This window comes from Pelobates fuscus, chromosome 1 (genome assembly GCF_036172605.1).
Source record: "Pelobates fuscus isolate aPelFus1 chromosome 1, aPelFus1.pri, whole genome shotgun sequence".
NCBI lineage: Eukaryota > Metazoa > Chordata > Amphibia > Anura > Pelobatidae > Pelobates > Pelobates fuscus.
Window position 1 is genome coordinate 120,663,247 of NC_086317.1, and position 25,646 is coordinate 120,688,892.

At 41.1% G+C, this 25,646-nt stretch overlaps 1 protein-coding gene across 1 annotated transcript in view; it reads right to left on the reverse strand.

Moving 5' to 3' along the window:
- Positions 1 to 18,269: 18,269 nt before the first annotated feature.
- POLA1 (DNA polymerase alpha 1, catalytic subunit) overlaps positions 18,270 to 25,646 on the reverse strand; it is a 281,414-nt gene continuing 274,037 nt past the window's right edge. Inside the window, exon 37 of the mRNA XM_063450182.1 lies at positions 18,270 to 19,314. Coding sequence (XP_063306252.1) covers positions 19,175 to 19,314 — 140 coding nt within the window. The 3' untranslated portion in view covers positions 18,270 to 19,174. The remainder of the gene's footprint in view (positions 19,315 to 25,646) is intronic.

A 25,646-nucleotide genomic window follows, 5' to 3' on the forward strand; every position in this document is an offset into this window, starting at 1 on the left:
CCAGCAATCGTCGGTGGTGGACTTGTTCATCCTGTACAGTTTGACTGGGGTCGTGTACCAACTGAACATAATTTTAAAGGATTGCTAGATTCCCATATCTCCTGCCACTCTATGCCTCCAGTTCCTCTACCAGATATTGTTCCCAGTGTGTGATAAAGGTTAGCCCATCCCATTCCCGAGTATCCGAACATAGGTGTGCGTAAAGTTGAGTTATGAGGTATATTTCCAGAGTTGCAGATGTGTTCAAAGAAGTTAATCAAAAGTGATAATTTTGGAGCCTTGGTATAATTGGAATATCCTCTGCAGGCCGTTTATTCTAAGTTTCGGAAATTCCTGGCCGTCATACCTGGGGCAAATGCTCTATTGCGCAGATAAGGCATGAGAGGGGAGGTGGATGACGTTAGTCCATATTTCTGACCTTGTGAGTCCCAAAGCCTAAGAGAATTTATAATTGCTGGGCAGGTGACGCAAATTAAAGGTCTGTGCTCCCTGGGTACCCACATTACGAATTGGGGTCGATCTGTCCCCATCATGAGTGATTTTATTTCTACCCATTTCTTTTCGTCACGGGAGAGTGCCACATTGCGATCGGTGTCAATTGTGCCGCTAAGAAATAGTAATATAAGTTAGGAAGGCCGAGACCGCCCCTCTTTTTTGGCTGGTACTGGACATGTCTAGATATCCTATGTCTTTTATTCTGCCATACATAGTTACCTATCGCCTGTTGTAGGGAAGTCAGGCGGATCGGCAATGCCTGGAATATGAATAGGGCTCGCGGTAGGACGTTAATTTTTATGGAATGAATCCGTCCTATCCAAGATATGGATTTATCGGTCCAACGTTCCATGTCTCTAATTGGTGTGTTCCATAATGGTATGTAGTTGTAGGAATACAGATTCCCTGGGTCAGCTGTCAAGTGAATCCCAAGGTACTTTAGGGAGCTTTTTTCTATCCGTATTTGATGTGTGTTGTGTATCTGCTCTGTGTCTGCCGCCTGCATACTGATTGGAACTGCGCTAGATTTTGACATGTCAGCCCAGAATCCCGATATTTCCCCATATGTTTTAATAATCTCCCCCAAAACCATCATGGAGTCCCTAGGTCTCGTGAGCATCAGGAGCACATCATCTGCGTATGCCGCCACTAAGAAGTCCCTTCCCTCCACCTTAACCCCATGTAAGTCAGGGTGCCTCCGAAGCGCTTGTAGGAAGGGTTCCAGTGTAATTACAAACAGCAGGGGGGACAGTGGGCATCCCTGTTGAGTGCCGTTGGACAGTCGAAAAGGGGAGGGAGGGGTACCCAAGATTTGCACATGTGCCCTAAGGTTGCTACACATGGCCTTCACTAAATTAATGTATTCTGCAGGGAACCCTAAGTGCTGCAGTAAGGTAAACAGACCGTATCAAAAGCCTTTTCGGCATCAATAGAGACAACCAAGGTAGGTGTTTTAATGGCCATTTGTTTCCATATGAGGTCTATATTTCTATATTTTCAAATAATTGTCTTCCCGGAATGAAGCCAACCTGGTCTGCGTCAGTCAGGGATGTCAAGTATGGTGTAAGTTGGTCTGCCTGTATCTTGATGTCGTGGTTTATTAGTGATATGGGTCTGTAGCTGCCGGGCAGCAGAGGATCTTTGTCTGGTTTAGGTAGTAATATAATGTTAGCTAAGGACATGTCTGGGTCCACACTCTCAGGTCCCTCTAAAGTTATTGAAAAGTTTTAGTAGTTGGGGTACTAGGTCTTCACGATAGGCCTTGTAGTAAGCCCCGTCAAACCCATCTGGTCTTGGTGCTTTGTTCCCCTTCAGCCCCGTGATGGCCCTATCTAGGTTTTAGCCTCCAGTGTTAGCTTGGTTAAGTCTAGGTCCGTCAGAAATTGGTGTATCTGTTCCGTCTCTTGATTCCGCCTGTGTCTGTCGTTGGGAGAGTGATTGTATAGTAATTTATAAAAGTCCCTGAAGGTTTCTGAGATTTCACGCGGTTGGTTTTTATTGAGCCGTCCGTATGTCTTATGCACGTGATATGTGATCGCCTCTGTCGGGGCTTCAAGGTCCTAGCTAGTAGGGTGTCCATTTTATTGCCTTTTTCATAAAATTATCTCTTGGACCACGTCATTGCCCGTGCCGCGTCATCCAAGAGCAGTTCTCTTATAGCGTGTCTTCCTGCTTCTACCTGTCTCAGTGACTCCCCATCAGGGCGTGTCTGATGTCTTTGTTCCAATGTCTTGAGTTCTGTGAGGAGTCTTTCTAAAGTTTTTGTTTTTTCTTAATCATTGCTAGTCGCATCAGGGATCTTCATATTACCGTTTTATGCACCGCCCTATAGTGTTCACACTCAGATCAGGGGTGTCGTTTAGTTTAAAGAATTCTACAATTTCCTTGTGGACTTGTTCCCCCCTGATAATTTCCTTATGTACTTGTTCCCTGATTATAATGATGCATTAAGGGACGCCGAGCAAAGGTTCCCCAATGTAACCGAGATTTCAGCATGGTTGGACCACGTAATGGATCCCACCGTTGAACTCGTGGTACGTGCAAGGCAGCAGCCGTTAACTAAGAAGAGGTCTATCCTGGAGTATGGCTGTGTGGGGCCGAGTAATAGGTGTAGTCGACAGCGCTCGGATGATGTGCCCTCCAGACGTCCACCAGACCCGTGTCTTTCATAAATCCATAAAATAATTTGTCCTGTTCCCTCCCTCCCGTGATCGAGGCATACCTCTATGTGCGCTTCTATCCACTGCAGGGCTCGGCGCAGCATTAAAATCCCCGCCAACTAGTAACATCCCATGCGGCAAGGCCTCTATCTTGGTACGCAATGCGTCCCAGAACCTGGGATCCGGATGGTTAGGGGCATAGACATTAATCAGGTGCAGCGAGTGTGAATATAGGGTCCCTGACATTATGAGATATCGTCTGTCAGCATCTACGTCAGTCGATGTTATCTGCAGTGGGCAGCTGTTCCTTATCAAGATCGCCACCCCATTGCGTTTACATAGTGCCCGAGCGTGAGTCACCGTGAAGGTGTTATCCCCGAGTTTGAAATTTACATGTTTAGGTAGTGTGTTTCTTGGATGAATGCAATATCTGATCTCATCCTTTCCAATTCTCAGAGAAGGCGTCGTTTGGTAAGGGTGTGGAGGCCTTTCGCGTTCAGCAAGGTAATGGTTATGGTCATGGGGTCAGTCTTAGCTCAGAACTATCTGTGGAACCAACTGTTGTATATGTATATATTGTGAACGACGTCCGCCCCACCCGCACGCCACGGCCCTGGCCCCAGGAGTAAGGGAAAGAGTAGAAAAAGAAGGAAATAGAAAAGGAAGGTCATTACAATAAGTGTGCACCATGAAGTAAAGATATGTCGTCTGGTAGCCAGACCTATCTGGGGAACATGGTCCGGCATCTCCACGGCGCACAGCGCTCGCGGGAGACGTGGGTCCATGAGCCAGTTCACGTCAACGCTGCAGTGCTATTGTAAAGTAGTAGGTTAAAGTCATTATATGACACTCATTCAGTATACACAAAAGACAGGACCTTATAAAATACCAGGAAATAATGAAATTTCTAGTAAACCTTTTAAACTTTATGAACTTAAGTATTGTATCTGAGCTTGTTGAGATCCCCGGCATTTCTCTACCGTGACAGGGAAGGGACATTTACATCTCTGTGTGGTAAGTAGGCGTGAGGGGTGTCCAAGGGGGTCCCCCATTCTCCTTCCATCTGGATGACCCTGTGGGCCGCATGCTCCCCCACCTCCTTCACCTCAAGGCCTGGGCCCATAACTCCTAAGTCGGTAAGGCGCGCTCCCGCTCTTATATTAACCTCTGTGATAGGCACTTGTAACCAGAGCCGTGACGGGGAAGGGTAAAAAGCAGCAGGTAGGGTACCAGAGTTCTCTGGGTCAGGTTGTGTGGGTGGGCTGTTATCTATCTATGCTCTGGAAGTCTGGTGGTCAGCTTCTGAGGCCAGGTTGCCTCTGAAGTCCCTGTAATCCTCTGTGGAGCCCTTCGAAAAGCCCTTAGGACCTTTTTATTTCTTTAGTTATTAATATAATTTTTTTCCCCCTGTCTTCCCCCTTGGAGTTCCCTACCCCCTCCCTTTTTATATTTTCCGGCTTGTCCAGTTGTCTCCCTGCCCTACCTCCCTGTGCAGCACTTAATAGGTGGCTACAGATGTGGGTGGGCAGCTCTCACCTGTCGAAGGTCGGTCACGTCTCTAAAAGGGGAGGTAATGTGAGGATATGTCTCATTATGTCGCCTGCTGTGTAACTTGGAGGATGATTCCCACCCCGCTGCACCTGTCAAATAGCAGGAGGAGACCCTTCACGATGGCCCTACGGTCGTAGTCATGTAAGGCTGGTCACCCAGGGTTCCTGTAGGTTTCCCCGGACTGATGAGGGATTGGCAGCCCCTCTGCACCCCCCCCCCCCGCAGTACGATCTGGTATGGTACATATGTCTAGGGCCTCCACACTCTCAGGTCTCTATTTACCCTCCAAGAGGGGTCCAGAATGTATATTGGTATTTGTTAACTTTAACGGTAGCAATGTTGTAGCGTATAGGTGTTACAGCAGCTTATGTATCTATACTTGAGTAGGTACTCTATTTTCTATTGCGGAGCCAACCCCCACCCTCCCGAAAGCTCTTGTGGTGGTGGGACTCAGCTCCCATTGGCTACATTACAGAGGCATCAGTAGTGTGGGTCTTGTTGGTGTTAATTTCGAGTGGGCCTACATAAACTCTCTGGTAAAGTGCCTTCTGATAAAGGTCCCGTAGGTCTCCCTTAAAGGACATATGCCCCACTCCCGCAGGGTGGAGTTCCTCCATCATCAGGAGGGTGGATCATCGTTCCCCAGTTGCCCCTCATCCAATGGCCCGTATGCTCCCCGGGGAATAGATCGGTAGCCACTTTTCCCAAAACCCCAACCCTCCCCAGCCTTTTCCTACCCCCTCCCAATTGGGTAGGTATATCTATGTACTTGGACCTATTCTCTTTAATATTTTTATTAGTGATATTGCAGAAGGTCTTTATGGTAAGGTATGTCTTTTTGCTGATGATACTAAGCTATGTAACAGGGTTGATGTTCCAGAAGGGATAAGCCAAATGGCTAATGATTTAGGTAAACTAGAAAAATGGTCAGAGTTGTGGCAACTGACATTTAATGTGGATAAGTGCAAGATAATGCATCTTGGACGTAAAAACCCAAGGGCAGAGTGCAGAATATTTGATAGAGTCCTAACCTCAACATCTGAGGAAAGGGATTTAGGGGTGATTATTTCTGATGACTTAAAGGTAGACAGACAATGTAACAGAGTAGCAGGAAATGCTAGCAGAATGCTTGGTTATATAGGGAGAGGTATTAGCAGTAGAAAGAGGGAAGTGCTCATGCCATTGTATAGAACATTTGGAGTATTGTATCCAGTACTGGAGACCGTATCTTCAGAAGGATATTGATACCTTAGAGAGAGTTCAGAGAAGGGCTACTAAACTGGTTCATGGATTGCAGGATAAAACTTACCAGGAAAGGTTAAAGGATCTTAACATGTATAGCTTGGAGGAAAGACGAGACAGGGGGGATATGATAGAAACATTTAAATACATAAAGGGAATCAACACAGTAAAGGAGGAGACTATATTTAAAAGAAGAAAAACTACCACAACAAGAGGACATAGTCTTAAATTAGAGGGGCAAAGGTTTAAAAATAATACCAGGAAGTATTATTTTACTGAGAGGGTAGTGGATGCATGGAATAGCCTTCCAGCTGAAGTGGTAGAGGTTAACACAGTAAAGGAGTTTAAGCATGCGTGGGATAGGCATAAGGCTATCCTAACTATAAGATAAGGCCAGAGACTAATGAAAGTATTTAGAAAATTGGGCAGACTAGATGGGCCAAATGGTTCTTATCTGCCGTTACATTCTATGTTTCTATGTTTCTATATATCACCGTTAGCTATCGCTGTGGCCCTTCCAACATGTCCCCTACTTCCCCATCAGTCCCGGTACCTCCCCTCCGTGATGCCCGGTGTGATGTACGCTAGTGCCTGGAGTAGAATCAGTACTCCCCCTCCCCTGTATACAATACCCTCTGCAGACTTTAGTGGCCCCGAGCTTCGGCATCTCGCCATTCAGTCGGGAGGGGACGCAGCTCCTCTGCGGGGACAGGAACAGCAGATAGGCTCAAAGCGGGCACGAGGCCAAGGTCTCCAAAGAAATGCCTCGGGTCTCCTCCAATCTCAGCACATATACTTTGCCATCTCGGAACGCCATCAGTTGGAAAGGGAAGCCCAACACGTATCGGATCCGAGCCCAGTGCAATGCCTCTGTGATGGGCTTCCAGTCTTGTCTGCGTTGGAGAGTGCTAGGTGCCAGGTCCTGGTACAAGGAGAGTTCAGCTCCTCTATGCTTGATTGGTCCTTCTCTGCCCTTCCAGAGCAATGCTTTCTAGTGTCGGGTCTTCTCGCACTCTCAATTTGCCACAGGCTCTCAGGAACGTCTGACAGCAGTGGTTTGAAAATGGTGAGTATTAGGTCCTGTATTGGCCCCTCACCCTCCTTCTCCGGTAGGCCTCTGATCCGAAGGTCATTGCGCCGAGACCGGTTGGCAATATCTTCCAGCACCAGATCTGCTTCGACCACTCGGGAGGCAAGGCTGTTAACCTGGGCGACGATGTAATTGTGTGCCCTGGTGGTGCCTTCCATGCGTTCTACCAAACGCCCGGTTCTTGCGCCCAAGGCATGGATTTCAGCCTGCAAGACAGCCGTGGACTTTATGATGTCGCCCGCCAGGTAGGGCTGGACTTCAGCAAGCTTTGCTAGCATTTGCGTGGTGTCACACTGAGCAGACTCCGCAGCCAAAGCACCCCACGGTGAGGCTGGTGAAGGATTGGGGCCTACCTCGGCGCATCTTGGTCTGTCGACTGTCCGGGTTTTTTGGGGGGTAAGCATGTCCATCACATCACGTGGCTTTGTACCCTTCTTAAGGTGTTTCTTGGGGTTCCTTTTCTCCATCTGTTGGTGAGTGTCGGGCCAATTTTGTAGCTTTTGTATGCTAAATGCAGCGCTGTAGGAGCAGAGCTTTACTGAAACACGTCCAGCCCGAGGTCAGGCCACACCCCTGTATCCTATTCCTTGTTTGTGAAGGGAGATCTCTTTTCTTAACTTTGTGGACCATTCTTTTTAGCCATATTTCTAATTTGCAGTCAAACGTGACACTTAACAAACCCCCTACCCAGTTCAGTTTTTTCAACCTGGTGCAACTAACGAAGCCCTTGATTAGTTGCAGCATATGTGCTTGAGACAACACCTGTTTTGCATATTTGTGCTGTTCTATTCTATTCTGTGATTCTATTCAAGAGAACTATATAATTTTGAGACTAAAGAAGTAATTATAAGTTGCATTTTCAGTTGAATTTAGGGAAACCACTTTAAGCATTTGTTGTGTTGAGCTATTTCAATTGCTTTTTTTTTATTTGTTCATTGCAAACAGCTGAAAATCTGTAAATGTTGTCAATAAACCTGAGTTTCAATGGGGGTTGAATAATTTTGATTACAACAGTATATGAAAATAGAACAGGTCCAGGAGAATCATAGAGAATGCAATCAGCCAAAATTCCAAAAGAAAATGTGAATAGACAACTTAAATATGTGAAATATTTGTATAATAAAACCCCAAAATGCAAAAGCACAATAATTTTAAGGTGAACTGTCATTTCCAGTGATTTAAAATATTGTTTACCTATACCATATATTTAACAAATATGTGTTTGTGAGATGTGTGTAAAATAAAATGCAGAAAGCCAAGTGGCAGTTCCCAGTGGCGGAACACCAAGGTTGCAAACGTTGTGAGCCAGTCATATACTCCCATTAGCCTCATCCAGGACCACCTGCAGCAAGTTTCCACTTTACCATAGGGAAGACACCCTCCTGCACCCAAACGGTATGGAAACAGGAGGCTAAACATGTGTAAATGATGATGTGTGTGTGTGGCAGTGTGTGCATACAGGTATGTGGTAGTGTGTCTGCGTATGTGTATATGTTCCAAAAATAAAAAAGGGGATTCCTTGCAGGGTTGGACTGGCCCACCGGGATACAGGGAAATTTCCTGGTGGGCCGTCGGCACCTGGGGCTGGGGAGAAAGCGGGGTGTGCTGGGATGGGGCAGATGGGGGAGCTGTGCTGTCTCTGCTGCCCCGCGTGCTACTTAATGAGACCGGGGCCGGAATATGACGCCCCATTTTCATTAAGCTGCGCGCGAGGGCAGGGGGAGCAGAGACAGCACAGCTCCTCCAGCGGCCGCCAGTGCCAGCACACCCACCTGTCTGCCCTGCACGACCCCACAGGTAATATGTGTAATTCTGTCAGTGTGTGTGTGTCTGTGTGTGTTTTAATCACCTTTTTTTTTTCCCCACGCCATGCTGGTCTCCCCTCGACTGGCCCTGCCTCTATGGCTGAGATCATCAAGCATGATAATCTCAGTCAATCCAATGATCTGCCATAGGATTGGCTGCAAAATGCTATACCAATCAGCATCTCCTCATAGAGATGCATTGAATCAATGTATCTCTATGGTGAACGTTCTGCGTCTCCAGAGCGTGGAGGCCCTGAATGTAGGTGCTGCACACTGTGCAGCACTGACACAGGAGGCACCTCTAGTGACCGTCTGAGTGACTGTCAATAGAGGTGTCACTAGGAAGCAATGTAAACACTTCCTTTTCTCTCAAAAGTCAGTGTTTACATTGAAAAGCCTGCAGGGACAGGCTATAGACACCAGAACCACTACATTAAGCTGTGTGTGTGTGTGCGCCTGCTATTGAGTGAGCTTGCTTGCGTGTGTGTGCGTGCGCTTGTGTTTTTATGTCAATGAGCTCATGTATATCAGTGAGATTGTTTGTCTATGAGGCTGTGTATCAATGAGCTTGTGTGTGTCAATGAGATTGTCTGTGTCTACATGTGAGAATGCTTACTGTATAATTAAACGTTTTACTCTGAAAGGAACAATATTTTATATTAGAAAAAGCAATATATATTTGATATATATATATATTACTCAACCATCTGGGGTGGCAAGACATAGCCTTACATATTACATGCGACAATATTTGGCGCATTGACTTATCCAGGGCTGCTTTGTATCCCAAGTCCGGGCCTGATTGCTGGTGCTTGTTGCTGCCTCCCAAACAGGGCCGGTGCTTGGATTTTTAGGTACATAGGCGAAGATGCATTTTTCCGCCCCCCCCCCCCCCCCCCAAAAAAAAACATCTTCACCTATGTGCCTCTTAACCAGCCCCTCTCCCCTCCCCGACCATTAATGGTCCCTTCCCTGTCCCTTAGTGTTCTTCTCCCCTCCCCCCTCTTTTCCCTGTCTCTTGGTGTTTCTCTCCCATTCCCTCCCTGTCCCTTGGTGCACCCCACACCCCTTTAGTGGTCACACTCCCCTTCCTGGTGTGTCAGTGTGTACAGAGTGTAGCGGAGCACCTCCTGTCAGTCTGGCCAGGTACAGGAAACAGAAGCTCCTGTACCGCGCTCCGCTCCGCTACACTCTGTACACACTGACAGTCACACACTCAATGACAAACACACAGACGTCACTGACCGACACAGACTCATTGACAGACACACTGATAGTCACACACAGACTCAATGACAAACATACTCTCACTGATTTGACAGACACACACTCATACACTGACAAACACACACTCATACACTGACAAACACACTCATCATACACTGACAGACACACTCATACACTCACATGCACACACACAGACGCACACGCTGTCACTCGCAGACACACACGCTGTCACTCGCAGACGCACACGCTGTCAATCGCAGACGCACACGCTGTCACTCGCAGACGCACACACCGTCACTCGCAGATGCACACGCCATCACTCACAGACGCACACGCCGTCACTCACAGACGCACACGCCGTCACTCACAGACGCACACGCCGTCACTCACAGACGCACACGCCTGTGCCGCCTTATGGACGCGCCGGCCCTGCTCCCAAACCAGAGTTTCTTTTATCTGGCGGTGGGTAAACAATATATAACATAGGGGGTGCAGAGAAACAGTGACTTCAAAATATTCTCAAATCGAAGTCAGAGTAGTCTGGGGCAATATGGAAGAGAAGAGGATAAAAACTAAATATAGTGTAGTATTTTAAGTTAATGGTGGGTATAAAAATAGAAGAAAACACACTTACAAATGTCTGGAGCTTTCAGGGAAAAGATCTGAGTGACTTTGACAAGGACCAAATAGTGATGGCTAAGTGACTAGGTAAGAGCATTTCCAGAACAGCAAGTCATGTGGGGAGTTCATGGTATGCAGTGGTTAGCACCAACAAAAGTGGTGTAAGGAATGACAAATGGTGAACCGGCGTAAGGGCCATGGGTGCCCAAGGATCATTGATACACATTGAGAAATATTGTAGCTCAAATTGCTGAAAACCGCAATGCAGGCCATGATAGAAAGGTGTCAGAACACACAATGCATCAGAGATTGCTGTGTATAAAGATGCATAGCTGCAGACTGGTTAGACTACCCATGATGACCCTGTCCACTCTGAAAGTGCCTTCAATGTGGACATGAGCATCATAATTGGACCAAGCACTAGATGAATGTGATGAATCATGTTTTCTTTAAGATCAGGTTAATGGCCAGGTGTGTGTCTGCCGTTTACGTGGGAAAGATATGGCAGCAGGATGCACTATGGGGAAAAAAAGAGCAGGCTGGCGGTGGAAGTGTTATGCATGGAGCAATGTTCTGCAGGGAAACCTTGGGTCCTGGCATCCATGTGGATGTTACTTTGACATGTATTACCTACCTAGAGATTGTTGCAAACCTTGTGCACCCCTTAATGACAATGGTGTGCTTTGATGGCAGCTTATTTTGGGGTCAAGAATTAATTTTTTCCTAGTTTGTCGCAAAATTGGAAGCGCTTCAGACTAGGTTTTTTTGCCTTCTTTTGGATCAACAGCAAAAACATATGTGAGTAAGGCTGAACTTGATGGATGCAAGTCTCTTTTCAGCTATGTAACTATGTAATAGCTGACTCTTTCAGCAGAATAATGCACCCAGCCAAACTGCAAAAAATATTCAGGTCTGATTTGAGGAACATTACAAAGAGTTTAAGGTGTTGAATTTGCCTCTAAAGTCTTCAGATCTCATTCAGATTAAGCATCTGTGGGACGTGTTGGAACATCAAATCAGATTCTTGCATCTTGCATGACTTTAAGGATATTCTGTTAATGTCTTGGTGCCAGATACCACAGGACACATTCAGAGGTCTTGTGTAATCCATGCCTTGAGCTGTTTTGGTATCATGAGGGGGACCCACACGATATTATGCAGGTGGTTTCAATGTTGTGGCTGATCTGTGTATTATATAAATTACAAGTTGGTACCCTGTGAAGAGTAAACACGAGTTATCACAAGATATCTGAATGGTCATCCTCACAAACATTTTGAATGTTGTTTATGATCCTTGAATAGCTTAGGACATTCTAAAATTCCAACATCTAATTACCCTTCAGGGGATTGAAAAGCTAGCTCTTCACACCTAGGGCAATTAGTAAACTAATGATGCCAATATGTCAAAATCTAAGGTTGGCTGAAATTTTCTTAAGACTTCACTATTTTGAAAATTGACCTTTTGCTGTACTTCACTTTCTACATAATTCTAGCTCGTGTACTAGTGTGTACTTTTAGAATTTGAATATAATTTATTGCAGTAACAGCACCTTTATAAATTTTCCCATCATTACTTTAATCATGGCATGTGAGATACAACAACTTGGTCTTTAACCCCTTAAGGACCAAACTTCTGGAATAAAAGGGAATTATGACATGTCACACATGTCATGTGTCCTTAAGGGGTTAAAGACCATATTCCAAAAATCAAAGTCCAGCTCATTTAGGTCTATATAGTCTGACATTAAATAAGCAGATTTTATGTTTACATAGGGTCTCAAAGGACGAGATTGTTTTGAGTATGAGGAATGCTTTTGATTCCTAGTGCACAAAAGTTGAAAATACTCTCTAGAAAAAGTACCACTTTTGAATCCCATCAGTGAAAAACTCCAGGAGGGTTCTATGTCTCCATCATTATTCGGTACTTGATAAATACCTTACTTTCCAGTGTATTATACCAATTCTTTTTGTATTATGATAGGTCTTAGTGGAGGACTAACAGATGAAAATCTGGAGGTATTAAAGTTATGTTCTGGTGAGTACTGGTATAAATGTTATGGTACAATAGTAATCTACCCTAAGCAAGGTTTCTGTCTGTGATGTCAAGAACTAGGATCCATCATACCTATGTGGTGAACCTGCTCACAGGTACAGTCAGTCTGGGTTTGGGCTTTTGATAATCCAAATACTATTCTTATTTGGAGCCATATCATTGGACAGCTTTAATAGACCATTTAAAGCCAAGACACTGTAAACACCAAAGCCTCTACAATTAAATGTAGTAGCTTTAGTGCAAAGAGACTGTCCCTGCAGTTTCTCAAGAATAAACACTGAATTTTCTCTGAAAAGGCAGTGTTTACATTTGTCCCGAAGGACAACTTTAGTGATTATCAGATCGCCACTAGAGCTGAATCCTATCATGGCCGTGCCACTTTTGCAAGGCTAACGTTCAATACCTTTATGTTTTACATGTCGTACGCTCCCAATAAAGATGTATTAAGGAGATGTGGAATGCCATGCATGCGCATTAGGCCCCAATATTTCTCTAAAGAAAAGCATTGGATTGGCTGATATTTTCAGTAATGATGATCTCAGGGAGGGACAGCAGCCAAAATGAAAATATATTGCTGCATGGGAATGAAGGGGAGTTAAACTTATTTTTAAAGTATGGTTTTTATTTCTAAATTTAGAGTATTCCTTTAAGATCTAAAATCAGCATACAGAAAAATTGTATATTCCAAAATATTTTCTCCTTAAAGAACATATCTGCCAAAAATACAAATCATTTATCCAAAATGTTATGTGATTAACCCCTTAACCACCAAACTTCTGGAATAAACGGGAATCATGACATGTCACACATGTCATGTGTCCTTAAGGGGTTAAGGACTGAGCCAAATGTACACGTTGTGAACAAAACAAAACGTAAACAAAACCTGGCATTTGCGCTATATGTCTGTCCAACTGTAATTCACCTCTTTCATATTAAATGCAACCCCCCTTATTATATATAATTTTATTCAGGGGAAACAGGGTTTCATTTAATATCAAATATTTAGCTTTGAAACATAATATAATATGAAAAGAATGGGAGAAAATAAGAAATTTTGTTATTTATTTTAGTTCTACATTACATTTTAACTTTCAATGTCATAATACTGTTTGCTTTTACTGCAATAAAATACACATATTTGTATTCAGCAAAGTCTCACGTGTAAAACAGTACCCCCTATGTCCAGGTTTTATGGTGTTTTGTGAAGTTACAGGGTCAAATATAGCACGTTACATTTGAAATTGAAATTCGCCAGATTGGTTACATTGCCTTTGAGACTGTATAGTAGCCCAGGAAATAAATTTACACCCATAATGGCATACCATTTGCAATAGTAGACAACCCAAGGTATTGCAAATGGGGTATGTCCAGTCTTTTTTAGTAGCCATTTGGTCACAAACACTGGCCAAAGTTAGCGTTAGTATTTGTTTGTGTGTGAAAAATACAAAAAAATTCCAATTTTGGCCAGTGTTTGTGACTAAGTGGCTACTAAAAAAGACTGGACATACCCCATTTGCAATACCTTGCAATATCATAGGGGTAATATTCATTCTTGGGCTACCATAGGGTCACAAAGGCAACGTAAGCAATCTGGCAAATTTTAATGTGAAAAAAATGAAACACAAGCCTTATATTTGACGCTGTAACTTTTAAAAACACCATAAAACCTGTACACGAGGGGTACTGTTGTACTCGGGAGACTTCCCTGAACACATATGTGTTTCAAAACAGTAAAAAGTATCACAGCAATAATATCGTCCGTGTAAGTGATGTTTGTGCGTGAAAAATGCAAAAAACTTCACTTTTACTGGCGATATCATTGTTGGAATACATTTTACTGTTTTGAAACACTAATATTTGTGTTCAGTGAAGTCTCCCGAGTAAAACAGTACACCCCATGTACAGGTTTTATTGTGTCTTGGAAAGTTATAGGGTTAAATATAGTGCTAGCAAATTAAATTCCCTATACTTTCGGCATGGGTTGTCAGGCAGGTCCCGCTAATTGTAATTAAGATACCTAATTATGTAAAAATATTACATAAATATATGTGTAGAATGAATATATGTATTTATATACACATGTATGTGTGTGTATATATATATATATATGAATATATACACAATTTTGAAAAAATATTTTTATTTATATATAGGTGTATATATAGTGATATATACGTATATATTTATGTATATAGATATATATATTATTTAGTTCTACGTGTATTTTGATATAAATATATATATTAATATCCTAATATAGTTATATACTAGTATAGTTATATACTAGAGTATAAGACTAGAGTATAAGACAAGTTTTTCAGCACATTTTTTGTGCTGAAAAACCCCAACTCGTCTTATACTCGAGTCATTGTCTGTATTATGGCAATTTACATTGCCATAATACAGACAAGGGGCTGTGTAGGAGGGGGACTGGCAGGAAGCTCTTACTTACCTCTCCTGCAGCTCCTGTCAGCTCCCTCCTCCTCCGCGCCGGTCCGGACAGCTCCTCTGTCAGCTCGCAGTGTAAGTCTCGTGAGAGCCGCGGGGTCATAGTGCGGCTCTCGTGAGACTTACACTGTGAGCTGACCGGACTGGCGCGGAGGAGGGTGCTGACAGGAGCTGCAGGAGAGGTAAGTGCTTCCTGACAGCCTCCCTCCACTGAACTGCCAATGCCACTGGACCACCAGGGAGTGAGAGCCCCCCTCCCTGCCATGTATTAAGCAGGGAGGGGGGACGAAAAAAAAATAATAAAATATTTAAAAATAATAAAATAAAAAAAATATTAATGAAACAAAAAATAATAATTTAACAAAAAAATTCAAATAATAATTACAAAAATAATAATAAAAATGCCCACCCCCCACCAAGGCTCTGCAACACACACACACACACTGTAAATAAATATTCAATTAATATAATTTTTTTAGGATCTAATTTTATTTAGAAATTTACCAGTAGCTGCTGCATTTCCCACCCTAGTCTTATACTCGAGTCAATACGTTTTCCCAGTTTTTTGGAGTAAAATTAGGGGCCTCGGATTATATTCGGGTCGGCTTATACTCTATTATATACGGTATATATATATATATATATATATATATATATATGTGTAGCTTGTAAAAGCAGCAGTTTTTTTTTGTCTGATGCCCTTTCACGCCCCTTTTAACCCAGACCAGACTTTATGTGGCTATCCAATCATAGACTTGCCAATGCAGCTCATTGATAAGTCTTTGCAAGGCAGGTGCTCTGGGCAATTACCTAAATCTTGAGTTTAGCTATACTGAGCTAACCATCCCGGAATAAGAGGACCATTTGAATGACTGTCGGGGGGGGGGGGGGGGGGGGGGAGAGAGGGGAAGGGGAGGAGTGGTGGGAACAAGGTCTATTTACAAAAGTGCCAATTTCTGTTTATAAAATGGGTCTGCTTTAACCCCTTAATGACAACTTCTGGTATAAAAGGGAATCATGACGGAATATATCCGTCGTCTGTCCTTAACCCCTTAAGGACCAAACGTCTGGAATAAAAGGGAATTGTGACATGTCAGGTGTCCTTAAGGGGTTAAGGATCTGGAGAGTCCCTTTGAAGCTGCATGGGCATTGTGATAAAAGGGACAAATGTAATGGAGCAAAATGGTTAAATTCACGGATTTCAAAGTGTGTGCTTTTCCTAGTACTTTATTTTCCCAATATGTTTTTAAAGTTTAAGTAGCACCTAAAAATGTATTAAAGCAGCTCTGTCACCTTCTTGGAGTCTTTGTATATTTTGCATAGACTGCCGATGATGTTGCCACTTACAGTTGACCATGGAATATCTAGCAGGGATAAAGTTTCACAAACTGACTTATTGCAAAGGTGGAATCCTATCACAGTAGCACACTTTAATTCACTGAGCTCTTCAGAGCCCATTTTTAACCAAACTGTTTAAATGAACAGAGGGGAAATAAAACCTTTTCACTATGTCTCCAGCTGAAAGTGGTGGGTTTATTTGGAGTAGAAAATCTTTTTTTTTTTGTCAAAAATGCTTGAAATGTCTTTCATAAAAACAAGAGAAGAGCACTCAAACCCCATTCCCTATAACCACCTGTTGTCTTTATGCTGCTTGAAATGATACATTGCTGCCTAGCAACACCTCTAGTTGCAGGCACTAAGATGCTTCCTATGTCGGTGCTGCACAGTGTGTATCACCTACGTTCAGCTGCTACACACTCTGTATGGATTCAATGCCTCTCTATAAGGAGATGCAGATTGGCGCAGTTTAGCATTTTGTCGGGCATGTGCAGTAGCCTCCCAAAGCATTTTATTGGCTGATGTCATCAAGATTGATGATCTCGGCCATGAAAGTGAGACCGGAATGAAGGGAGAGAAAAGGGGTGTGAAACTACCTTATTTCTCCACTCTAAAGCGGCCACTCACATAAACAGCCACACCAACACTTCAGTGTTAGGAACATATGTTTGTATTTCTAACACTATAGTGTTCCTTTAACTTGCAAAAGGGGTTAAACTTTGTATGTGCAGTTTTGAAATGCTGCACAAACTCAGAGCACTAGGACCACTTCAAATCACTGAAGTAGTAATGATGCTTGGGGGTAACCTTTTTTAGGGGTTGGACACTGGATTTTGTTATGTAGACAATTGTAATTTTAGAATCATTTATCTTTTGATATCCCCATAGTTATACGATTAACCTTTTCATTATGCCATTCACATTACCTTTCAATGTGCTGGTCCTATCTGTAGCACACCGAGGAAAAGCAATTAGACCAAGACTTTTCCATTTTTATGATAGCAGTTTTAATATTTCATATGTATCAAACAGATCAGGAGGATTCCACAGAGAGGCAGTGGAGTAAATTTAACTTCACCCATCTTAAAACGCCACTACTTGTGACTAGCATTTAGAGTTTGTGTGAATTCAAGTATGATGCCATGAGCATATTAACCAAGGTGGAAAGAAGGTTTCCATTTATTGGATGTTTGTGATAAGGACTCAACTATACCCAGAGCTGGTAATACCAATCTTGGCTGGCATGGATCCATTTTCTTTTTAAATGTATTACATATAACATGCATTGAATAAAAACTGAACTGATATAAGATACAAAATATACACAATGCTTATATAAACAAGGAAGTAACCGAAATCGGATGGGCGAAAAGAGCGCCAAAAGAGGGCATTTAAACGAGTGCGAAAGAAGAAGGATGAACTCTTGAAAAAGGCTACGTGCCGAAACGCGTTGAGTTGTATTTATGTCCAGAGGACTTTTTACAATAAGTGTTTGTTTTTATCTACTTATGTTTAGGCACCTATAGTGTGTCCAATAAATCTTTGTTTCATACCTCTTGAATCCTGGAGTAATTGAAGCCATAAGGATTAAGGACCACAGAGGGGAGCCAACTTGGAGTATCAATATACAAACGCTGATTTGATATGCTGTTAGTCTGAGCCAGCTTGTTTAAGTGGCTCATGACCATGTGAATCTACAAGAGTGGTGTGTATTTTTACATGTGTTAAAAGGGTAAAGTTCTGTTGAGTGCTCACACCATCCACATTTTTGTGATCTTGTATAAATATATAACAGATTAAATTTGTATCTTGTAATACCTTTTTATTTTGGCTCAGAAAAGTTTAAGACTTTAGATAGGGATTATCTCCCGAGAGCATTTCATTACAAAATTCTGTTAGTCCAACAAAAACGGTATTACATGATACAAATCTGTTTTGTTTTTTACATCTGCTTCACTGGACCAATATGGCTACAACTAACACTATGTAAAATATTATATTAAACACAGATAATTAACAAAAACATCCATAACTATAGCCTAACCTTATTGAGCTCCTTGAGTGATCTTTCCAGTTCTACTAGTCTTGTCATATTTAAAAAAAATGTTTTTATTATGTTTATTTTTTTTTTACAATGGAATTGTGAAAAGTTGGTTACACTCTTAGTACACATCGTGAGATGACCAGGTTATATAATTTGGTTCACACAAAACAGACAGCTAAATAACAAATAAAACAGATTTCAGAAAACAGCTTTATTTTATTATTCATTCGGTATAAAAAGTATCTTCAATATTTATATGAAGAGAGCAATTTTACAATGCAATAGCAAACATCTGATTCCATTTTTACATTGCAATACCTTTCAGCATTAAAAACGTTTTCAAAAATGAACCAATCTTGAGAAAAGAAAAAACAAAACATTTAAAAATACAGAATTGTTTTGAGAAAACTATGCAACATGACAGGAGAACAATTAATCTTCATTATATTGTACGACAAGGAATATGGAGAAATAACATTTCCTACTGGAGTTTGCTACACTCACAAGTTTCAGACATAAAAGCTGTAGAAAACATTCAGATTCAGTCATTTTATTAATTAGTATGTTTGTGATAGGAAGCAGATAAACTGTGAAAAGGCAAAACATTAGTGCTCCTGCTGTGACCTTGTCTAACCCCGCTTCCTGAAAGCACCTCAACTAAATAACCTACAGAAAAGTCTAGGATCGCTTACATTGCAGCCACTCTCACTGGGAATTATTCAATTAAAGTAGCAATCCTTTTATCTCCTAGGTCTCCATGGACAACTGTGTACAAGTGAAAATCTCAACATGGTGTCAAATGCATCAGTTTAAACAAAGGGATCATGTTCACTATCAAAAAACAAAAACAAAAAAAAACACCTTTTCAAGTGAAATCACAAAAAGAGACAAGTGATCAACATCTATTGCAATTATTTAAGTTTCAAAGCATGTTAGCACTTGTAAATGCTAGTCCCTAAAATCTCTTTACATACTTGTACTATAAATAAATCAAACTCAAGTTCTAGATTGTGTATAGAACAGTTATATTTTGTTTTGATACCAGTTCAACCAAAAACTCCCATCCAGATTTACAATAAAACCTGCGGTGAATCTGTAGCTCTAGCTTAATGTGGAGAGTGTCTGAAACAGCTTGCTGAGGTTCACTTCAGAGTATCCACTCCCTGAAAGTACTTTGTCTACTGTGCCTTTTAATTTCTTGTACAACATTTCAGCATCGTGAAAGTGTTTCTTTAAGACATCTGGAAAGAAACAAAAATACACGTTACATAAATTTATATATGTTCTTGGTTTAGACCATCACCACCACTACTTCACAAACATTGGTGCATTGAAATTTTATGATTTTGAATCCTTGGGTAAAATTTGATTTTCTTAACACATAGCACAAAAACATTTAGTTTAATGACGTTATTCTGTTATATAGGCCATGCCCTTGCAGTCCCACTGATTAACTCTCTGCTATTTAGAATAAATCCCTTTGTTTAAGCAATACAAATCACACCTCCTTGCACATGACTCATACAGTCTCCATACACACTTCCTGTAAAGAGTAAATCTAGTGCTTACACTTCCTTTTTGGCACAGTCTGTTTAATTTCTCATCTTCTACACAGTTAATCAGATGCTAAATGCCTCCTGTGTGTGATTACAATTCAAATACCAGAACAGGAGAAAAGAACTTCTACAGTAACCAAATTGTGTTTTCTCTTAAGATGGAAAATTAACTCATGTTTTTCCATAGTGACTGTGTGAGTCAAAGCTAGGGCAGGTGCGGCTAGGTCTCCATAAACAAAAAATGTATTGAACAGTGAGACTGCAAGGGCATGATCTATACACCAAAACCACTTAAGCTAAAATTGATTTGGTGCCTCTTTAACATTGTTTAGACTAACTGAACTAAAAACTACACCTGACAGTGAATTTTTCCAGTTCAGCTAATTTGACCTTAAATTTCAAAATTATCTTGAATTCTCACTTTAGTGAATAAACCTGCTAACCTCTTAAGGACCACTCTTATGAGATGGGATGCATTTGAGACCAAAGCTTATTGCAACATTTATCACCTGTTTAAGTGCACCCACAAATATTCACGATAAATCGTTTAAGGATAAATATGACTTTGTTTTCATACCCAACTGGTATACATAACCTTACACTTAAATAACATTAAAACCAATGAAACAACAAAAAAAAAATCATCTCAGTTTTGCATTTAATATCTCTTACACAAGTACTGCTAAAGAAAAATACCTATAGATTTACTAATTAGTTCTTACTGTTAAAATGCTTAGCATGTCTCATCAATATGGCACTGGTTCTGCACCAATTTTAAAGGGTTTTTGCAGATACATAGTATGAAGTTGCAAACATGATGTCTGTGTCTGAATGGGGGTCTTTTTAAAGTGCAACTTGAGAGATGCAGATGACCCATAACAGAATTTCTTCTATTTGCACTGTGAGGAGTTTTATCGTGTTTGGTCTAACCACAATCTTTTTGGCACCTAGTTATACTTCAACTTACAAATCAGAACCAGTGTCATGCTGACGAGATTCACAAGGTCGAAACTATATAGTCCATGGCAGGCTCCTTTTAGATCATAGCCCATGTTTTAACTCCCTCCATCCCTCCTCCCCCGCCCCAATCGGTGTTTAAAACAGTTAGATGTTTCCTGGATTGCCAAGGTAATATGCAGAAATGCAGTACGAAATCTGAAACACAATGTTTGTTGGCTAGATATATTTGAAGGCATACTTCGTACATAAATTCAGGTGACCTCATGAGCCCTCTTCAACCTGTGACAATTGTCAGTCTTGGTGCTGTGAGGACTAATGTTTGGCTAGAAATACCAGAGGATGTGTCCACCCTTTATACCTCTCAGTCTTTTCATACATTATTCGGTTGATAATGTTAGCTTTTGCCTAGGCCATTCCATTTACTACTAGTCCTTTTTTGTTTTCCTCATTTTGTTTGCATTTTTATTTATGGTGTGTCTGGTAATATGGCGGTTATTTTGCATTAAAAAGAATGCAGAAAATGTTTGACAGAAGAAAAAAACACTGCATCGAATAAAATTCACAGTTTTAAATACCAGCTGTTCTGGTGTAGATCATGTGCAATATAATGACATATGCTACTTGTGCAACAACAGCTTTTATTGTATTTGGGTGAAGCAGAGATAAGACTAAGAAGGAGCCAGATTTTTTATTTTGTGTTTTTTTTTTTTTTTTTAATTCGTAAAGCCCTGACTGTAATTTTGTAAATTGCTGGGAACTAACAATTCAACCAACATTTCAATGACATTAAAGGGGCGTACCATGACACAAAACTAGATATAGCCATGATATTCCTATAATTGTAGTAATATAGGTATGATTGTGGTCAAATAAAAATGCAGCAGGTCACGTGCATTTGTATTCACTGCCTCCATTAATCTTTTCCATCTTTTCTTGAGAAATTAAATTGCGCCTAATCACAAGGAAATCGGAAATTATCTTTTTCAACTATCAATTTATCAGAATGTATGAAATATGGTGCTTAAAAAAAATAAAAAATATCAAGGCAGATTAAATGGGCAAGACTGTTTTTTAAATTTATCTGATATTCGTAATGCAAATCATAATTTGTTCTTTGCTGCCCTATAATGAGATATTTCTGTAGAATTTCCCATGGCAAGATTTTGTCGGAACACTTGTACCAATACTACTTGCTTACATGACCAGCTATGTGAACTAACTTGATCAATCTGAGAACCCATATCCAAGCTTGTGACAACAACGCAATCTCTGTAACGATGGAGTTCTGAAATATACATATGAATGTACCATGCAACCTATACCATGGCATGGAAGTTTGTCAAGCTAGCATTAAGGGAGATGGAGAGAGAAGTGGTTTCCAAACCAGTCCCTTAAGGCACGCCTACCTGTCCAGGATTTAGGGAATATCCAGTTGTGTCAAGATGTGTCCCCACCCCCCCCCCCTTTTCTAAAAACACTTTAGACAACTGGGTAATCCCTAAATCCAGGACTGGTATGTGTGCCTTGAGGACTGGTATGGAAACCACTGCTGTAGCCAAAATGTTGTGAAAACCAAATGCTTTCTCTATTTTATCAAAAGCAGAAGAAGATTGATAGGTTATCCAGTAAAATTATCCAGATTATCTAACCAATACCTCTGGAAATATTATACTGTTTAAAACAAAATACATTATCTATTCCGCATTGATTTCACTTTAACACCCCCATACATTTAAACCGTGTATATATCTATATCTATACATAGACTGTGATGAAAAGTGAGCTTTGTTTAGGTAACACTGCCATTAATCCCTTAGTGGCCAGACCACTTTTCAATTTTCTTACCGTTTGGGACCAGGGCTGTTTTTACATTTCTGTGGAGTTTGTGTTTAGCTGTAATTTTACGCTTACTCATTTACTGTACCCACACATATTATGTACTGTTTTCCTCACCATTAAATGGTCTTTCTAAAGATACCGTATTTTCATCATATCATAATTTACTATAAATTTTTTTTATAAAATATGATGAAAAAAATTTAAAAACCCCCACACCTTTTCAAGCTTTGACCCCCAAAATATGTTAGGCATTTACAACCGCCAAAAAACACCTGTGCTAAATAGTTTTTAAAGTTTGTCCTGAGTTCAGAAATATACAATGTTAAAAAAAAAAAAAAAAAAAAAAAAAAAACCTAAGAACATGTTAAGTTATGGGACAATAACTACAAGTAGCACTTTTCTATTTCCAAACCAATTTTTTAAAAAATTAACACAAGTTACATTGTAACACTGATATTTGCCAGGAATCCCTAAATAACCCTTCACATGTGTGTGTGTGTATATATATATACACACACACACACACACACATATATTATATATATTTATTTATTTAAAACAAGACAACCTAAGGTATTAAACTTGGGGTATTTTGACTCTTTCATGCAACCATTTTACCACCAATCTATGCCAAATTAAAAAACAAAAAAATAATTGGTGATTTTTTTGACACACCTAGCAATCTAAGAATACGTGTACTGAAAACTTTAAGGGTTACTGCCAAAGAACACCCAAATATGTGTTCAGTAACATCACCTGAGTACAGTGATACACATGTATAAGTGTGTCGGGTTCTCTGGGGGCCTTATTTGGAGGGTACTCATGCCAGTTTTCCAACTTGGAATTTTCACAGATCATCATGCACCCGTCTCCTATTTGGGACATTTTTGAAGCCGGCCAATGTAATTTATCCCCATCAAACCATATATTTTTGAGAAGTAGACACCATAGGGTATTTCAAATGGTGGTATTTAAACACTTTACATGCACTAATTCTACCACCAGTCTTTGTCAACCATTTAGGTAGTTTTTTTGTGTTATTTTTCACACACATTGTACTTTAGGCATGGATTCTCAGCTCCTGTTATGAACTGACAGAACGCCACAATATGTATTCAGCAACATCTCCCGAGAACAACAGTGCCCCCAATGTACAGATTTATGGGTTTTTGCAAACTTACAGGGGTCAAATTTAGGGCTTTCCCCTTTTACATGTTTGCACATTGTAGTTTGCCAGATTGGTTTGCTGGGCCCATGTTGCCTTTGAGACCGTATAGCCACAGGCGTACATACCTGTACCGGGTACCCGCCAGCAACATTTGCGGCCCGGCCTCCGTCCAAGGGGTGGCCCATGCTGTCAGGGCTACCCGATGGATATGGATTGTAAGGGGGCCCGGTCAGCGCAACCGGTGCCCTCTGTGATAACATCACAAGCTGGGAGGAAGTGACCGCACGTCACTCCTCCCAGCATACAGAGAGCCCGCGCAGGAGGAAAACCAGGGAGTGGGAACTTTGACTCCCATCCACCTGAGCCACCACTGGACCCCAGGGAAAATCACCCTCCTGCACCTAAAAGGCAGGAAACCTGTCTGTCTGTATGTATGTGTGTGTCTGCCTGAATGTATATATTTGTATGTATGTGTCTGTGTGTGTGTGCTTGTCTGTTTGTATGTATGTATGTATGTGCGTCTTGTGTGTCTGTATGTATGTGTCTTGTGTGTCTGTATGTATGTCTTGTGTGTGTGTCTGTGTGTCTGTCAGTCTGTATGTATGTGTGTGTGTGTGTATGTATGTATGCATCTGTCTGTGTGTGTGTGTGTGTGTGTATGTATGTGTCTGTGTGTGCGTGTGCGTCGGGAAGGGGGCCCACGGGTCAGTTTTGCACCGGGGCCCCATGTATTGTGTGTAAGCCATTGCGCAGCCCAGGAATGAAAATTGACCCCATCATGGCATACCATTTGTAAAAGTAGACAAGCCATGGTATTCAAAATGGGGTATGTGCAGTCTTTTTTAGTAGCCACTTAACCACAAACCCTGGCCAAAATTAGCATTTAGTTTTTTTTCATTTTTCACACAAACTGCAATTTCACCGATGAGATCATTATAATACATTTAACTGCTCTGAAACACTCATATTTGTGTAGAGTAATGTTTCACGAGTACAACAGTACCCCTTCAGTACAGGTTTTAAGGTGATTTTGAAGGTTACAGGGTCAAACATAGGATTTGCCAGTTTCTGTTTTTGTAAATTGCTATTTTCCAGATTGGCTATTTTGCCTTGGAGATGGTATGGCAGCCCAGAAATGAAAATGATACCCACCATAACATACCATTTGAAAAAGGAACAAACCCAGGGTATTCCAAATGGGGTATGTCCAGTCTTTTGCAGTAGCCACTTTGTCACAAACGCTGGCTAAACTTTTTTATTTGTTATAAAGCATTTTTATGCGTTTTTTTTTACACTGTGATTTCATCGTTGTGATAAGTTTTACTGTTTTAAAGACTCATATTTGTGTGCAGCGAAGTCTACAGAGTATAACTATAGCCCGCATGTACAGGTTTTAAGGTGTTTTGGAAAGTTACAGGGTCAATATAGGGCTTGCCCAATTCCGTTTGCCAGATTGTTTTGAAGGGTCTGTGTTGCATTGTGAGACCATATGGTAGCCCAGGAATGTGAAATAACCCCATCACGGCATACTATTTTCAAATGAAGACAACCCAGGGTATTCAAAATGGGGTATGTCCAGTCTTTTGTAGTAGCCACTTAGTCACAAATGCTGGCCAAAGTTAGTGTTTTTATATAAAAATGTTTATTTTTTTTCTATTTATACTATATATAGATGTGCACACACACAATACATGTGTGTGTATATATACACACACATATATATATATATATTATTATACACACACACTTATTTCCTATATATGTATATTATTTTCGAATTCAAGCATTTTATAATGTATTATACATATATAATGTATATATATGATTTCATATAAGTGTATTTTTAGATATATGGGTATATATGTCCCCTCTCCCTCCCACCCCCCCATCCCCGGTTGCTGAAGGGGTGAAAACCCCTTCAGTCACTTACCTGAAGCAGCGACGATGTCCCACGTCGCTGCTTCTTCCTCCACCGCCGCTCCTCCCAGTCATTGCGTCGGCCGGTGGGCGAGACTGATCCAGCCCACCGGCCGGGGAGACCTAATGCGCA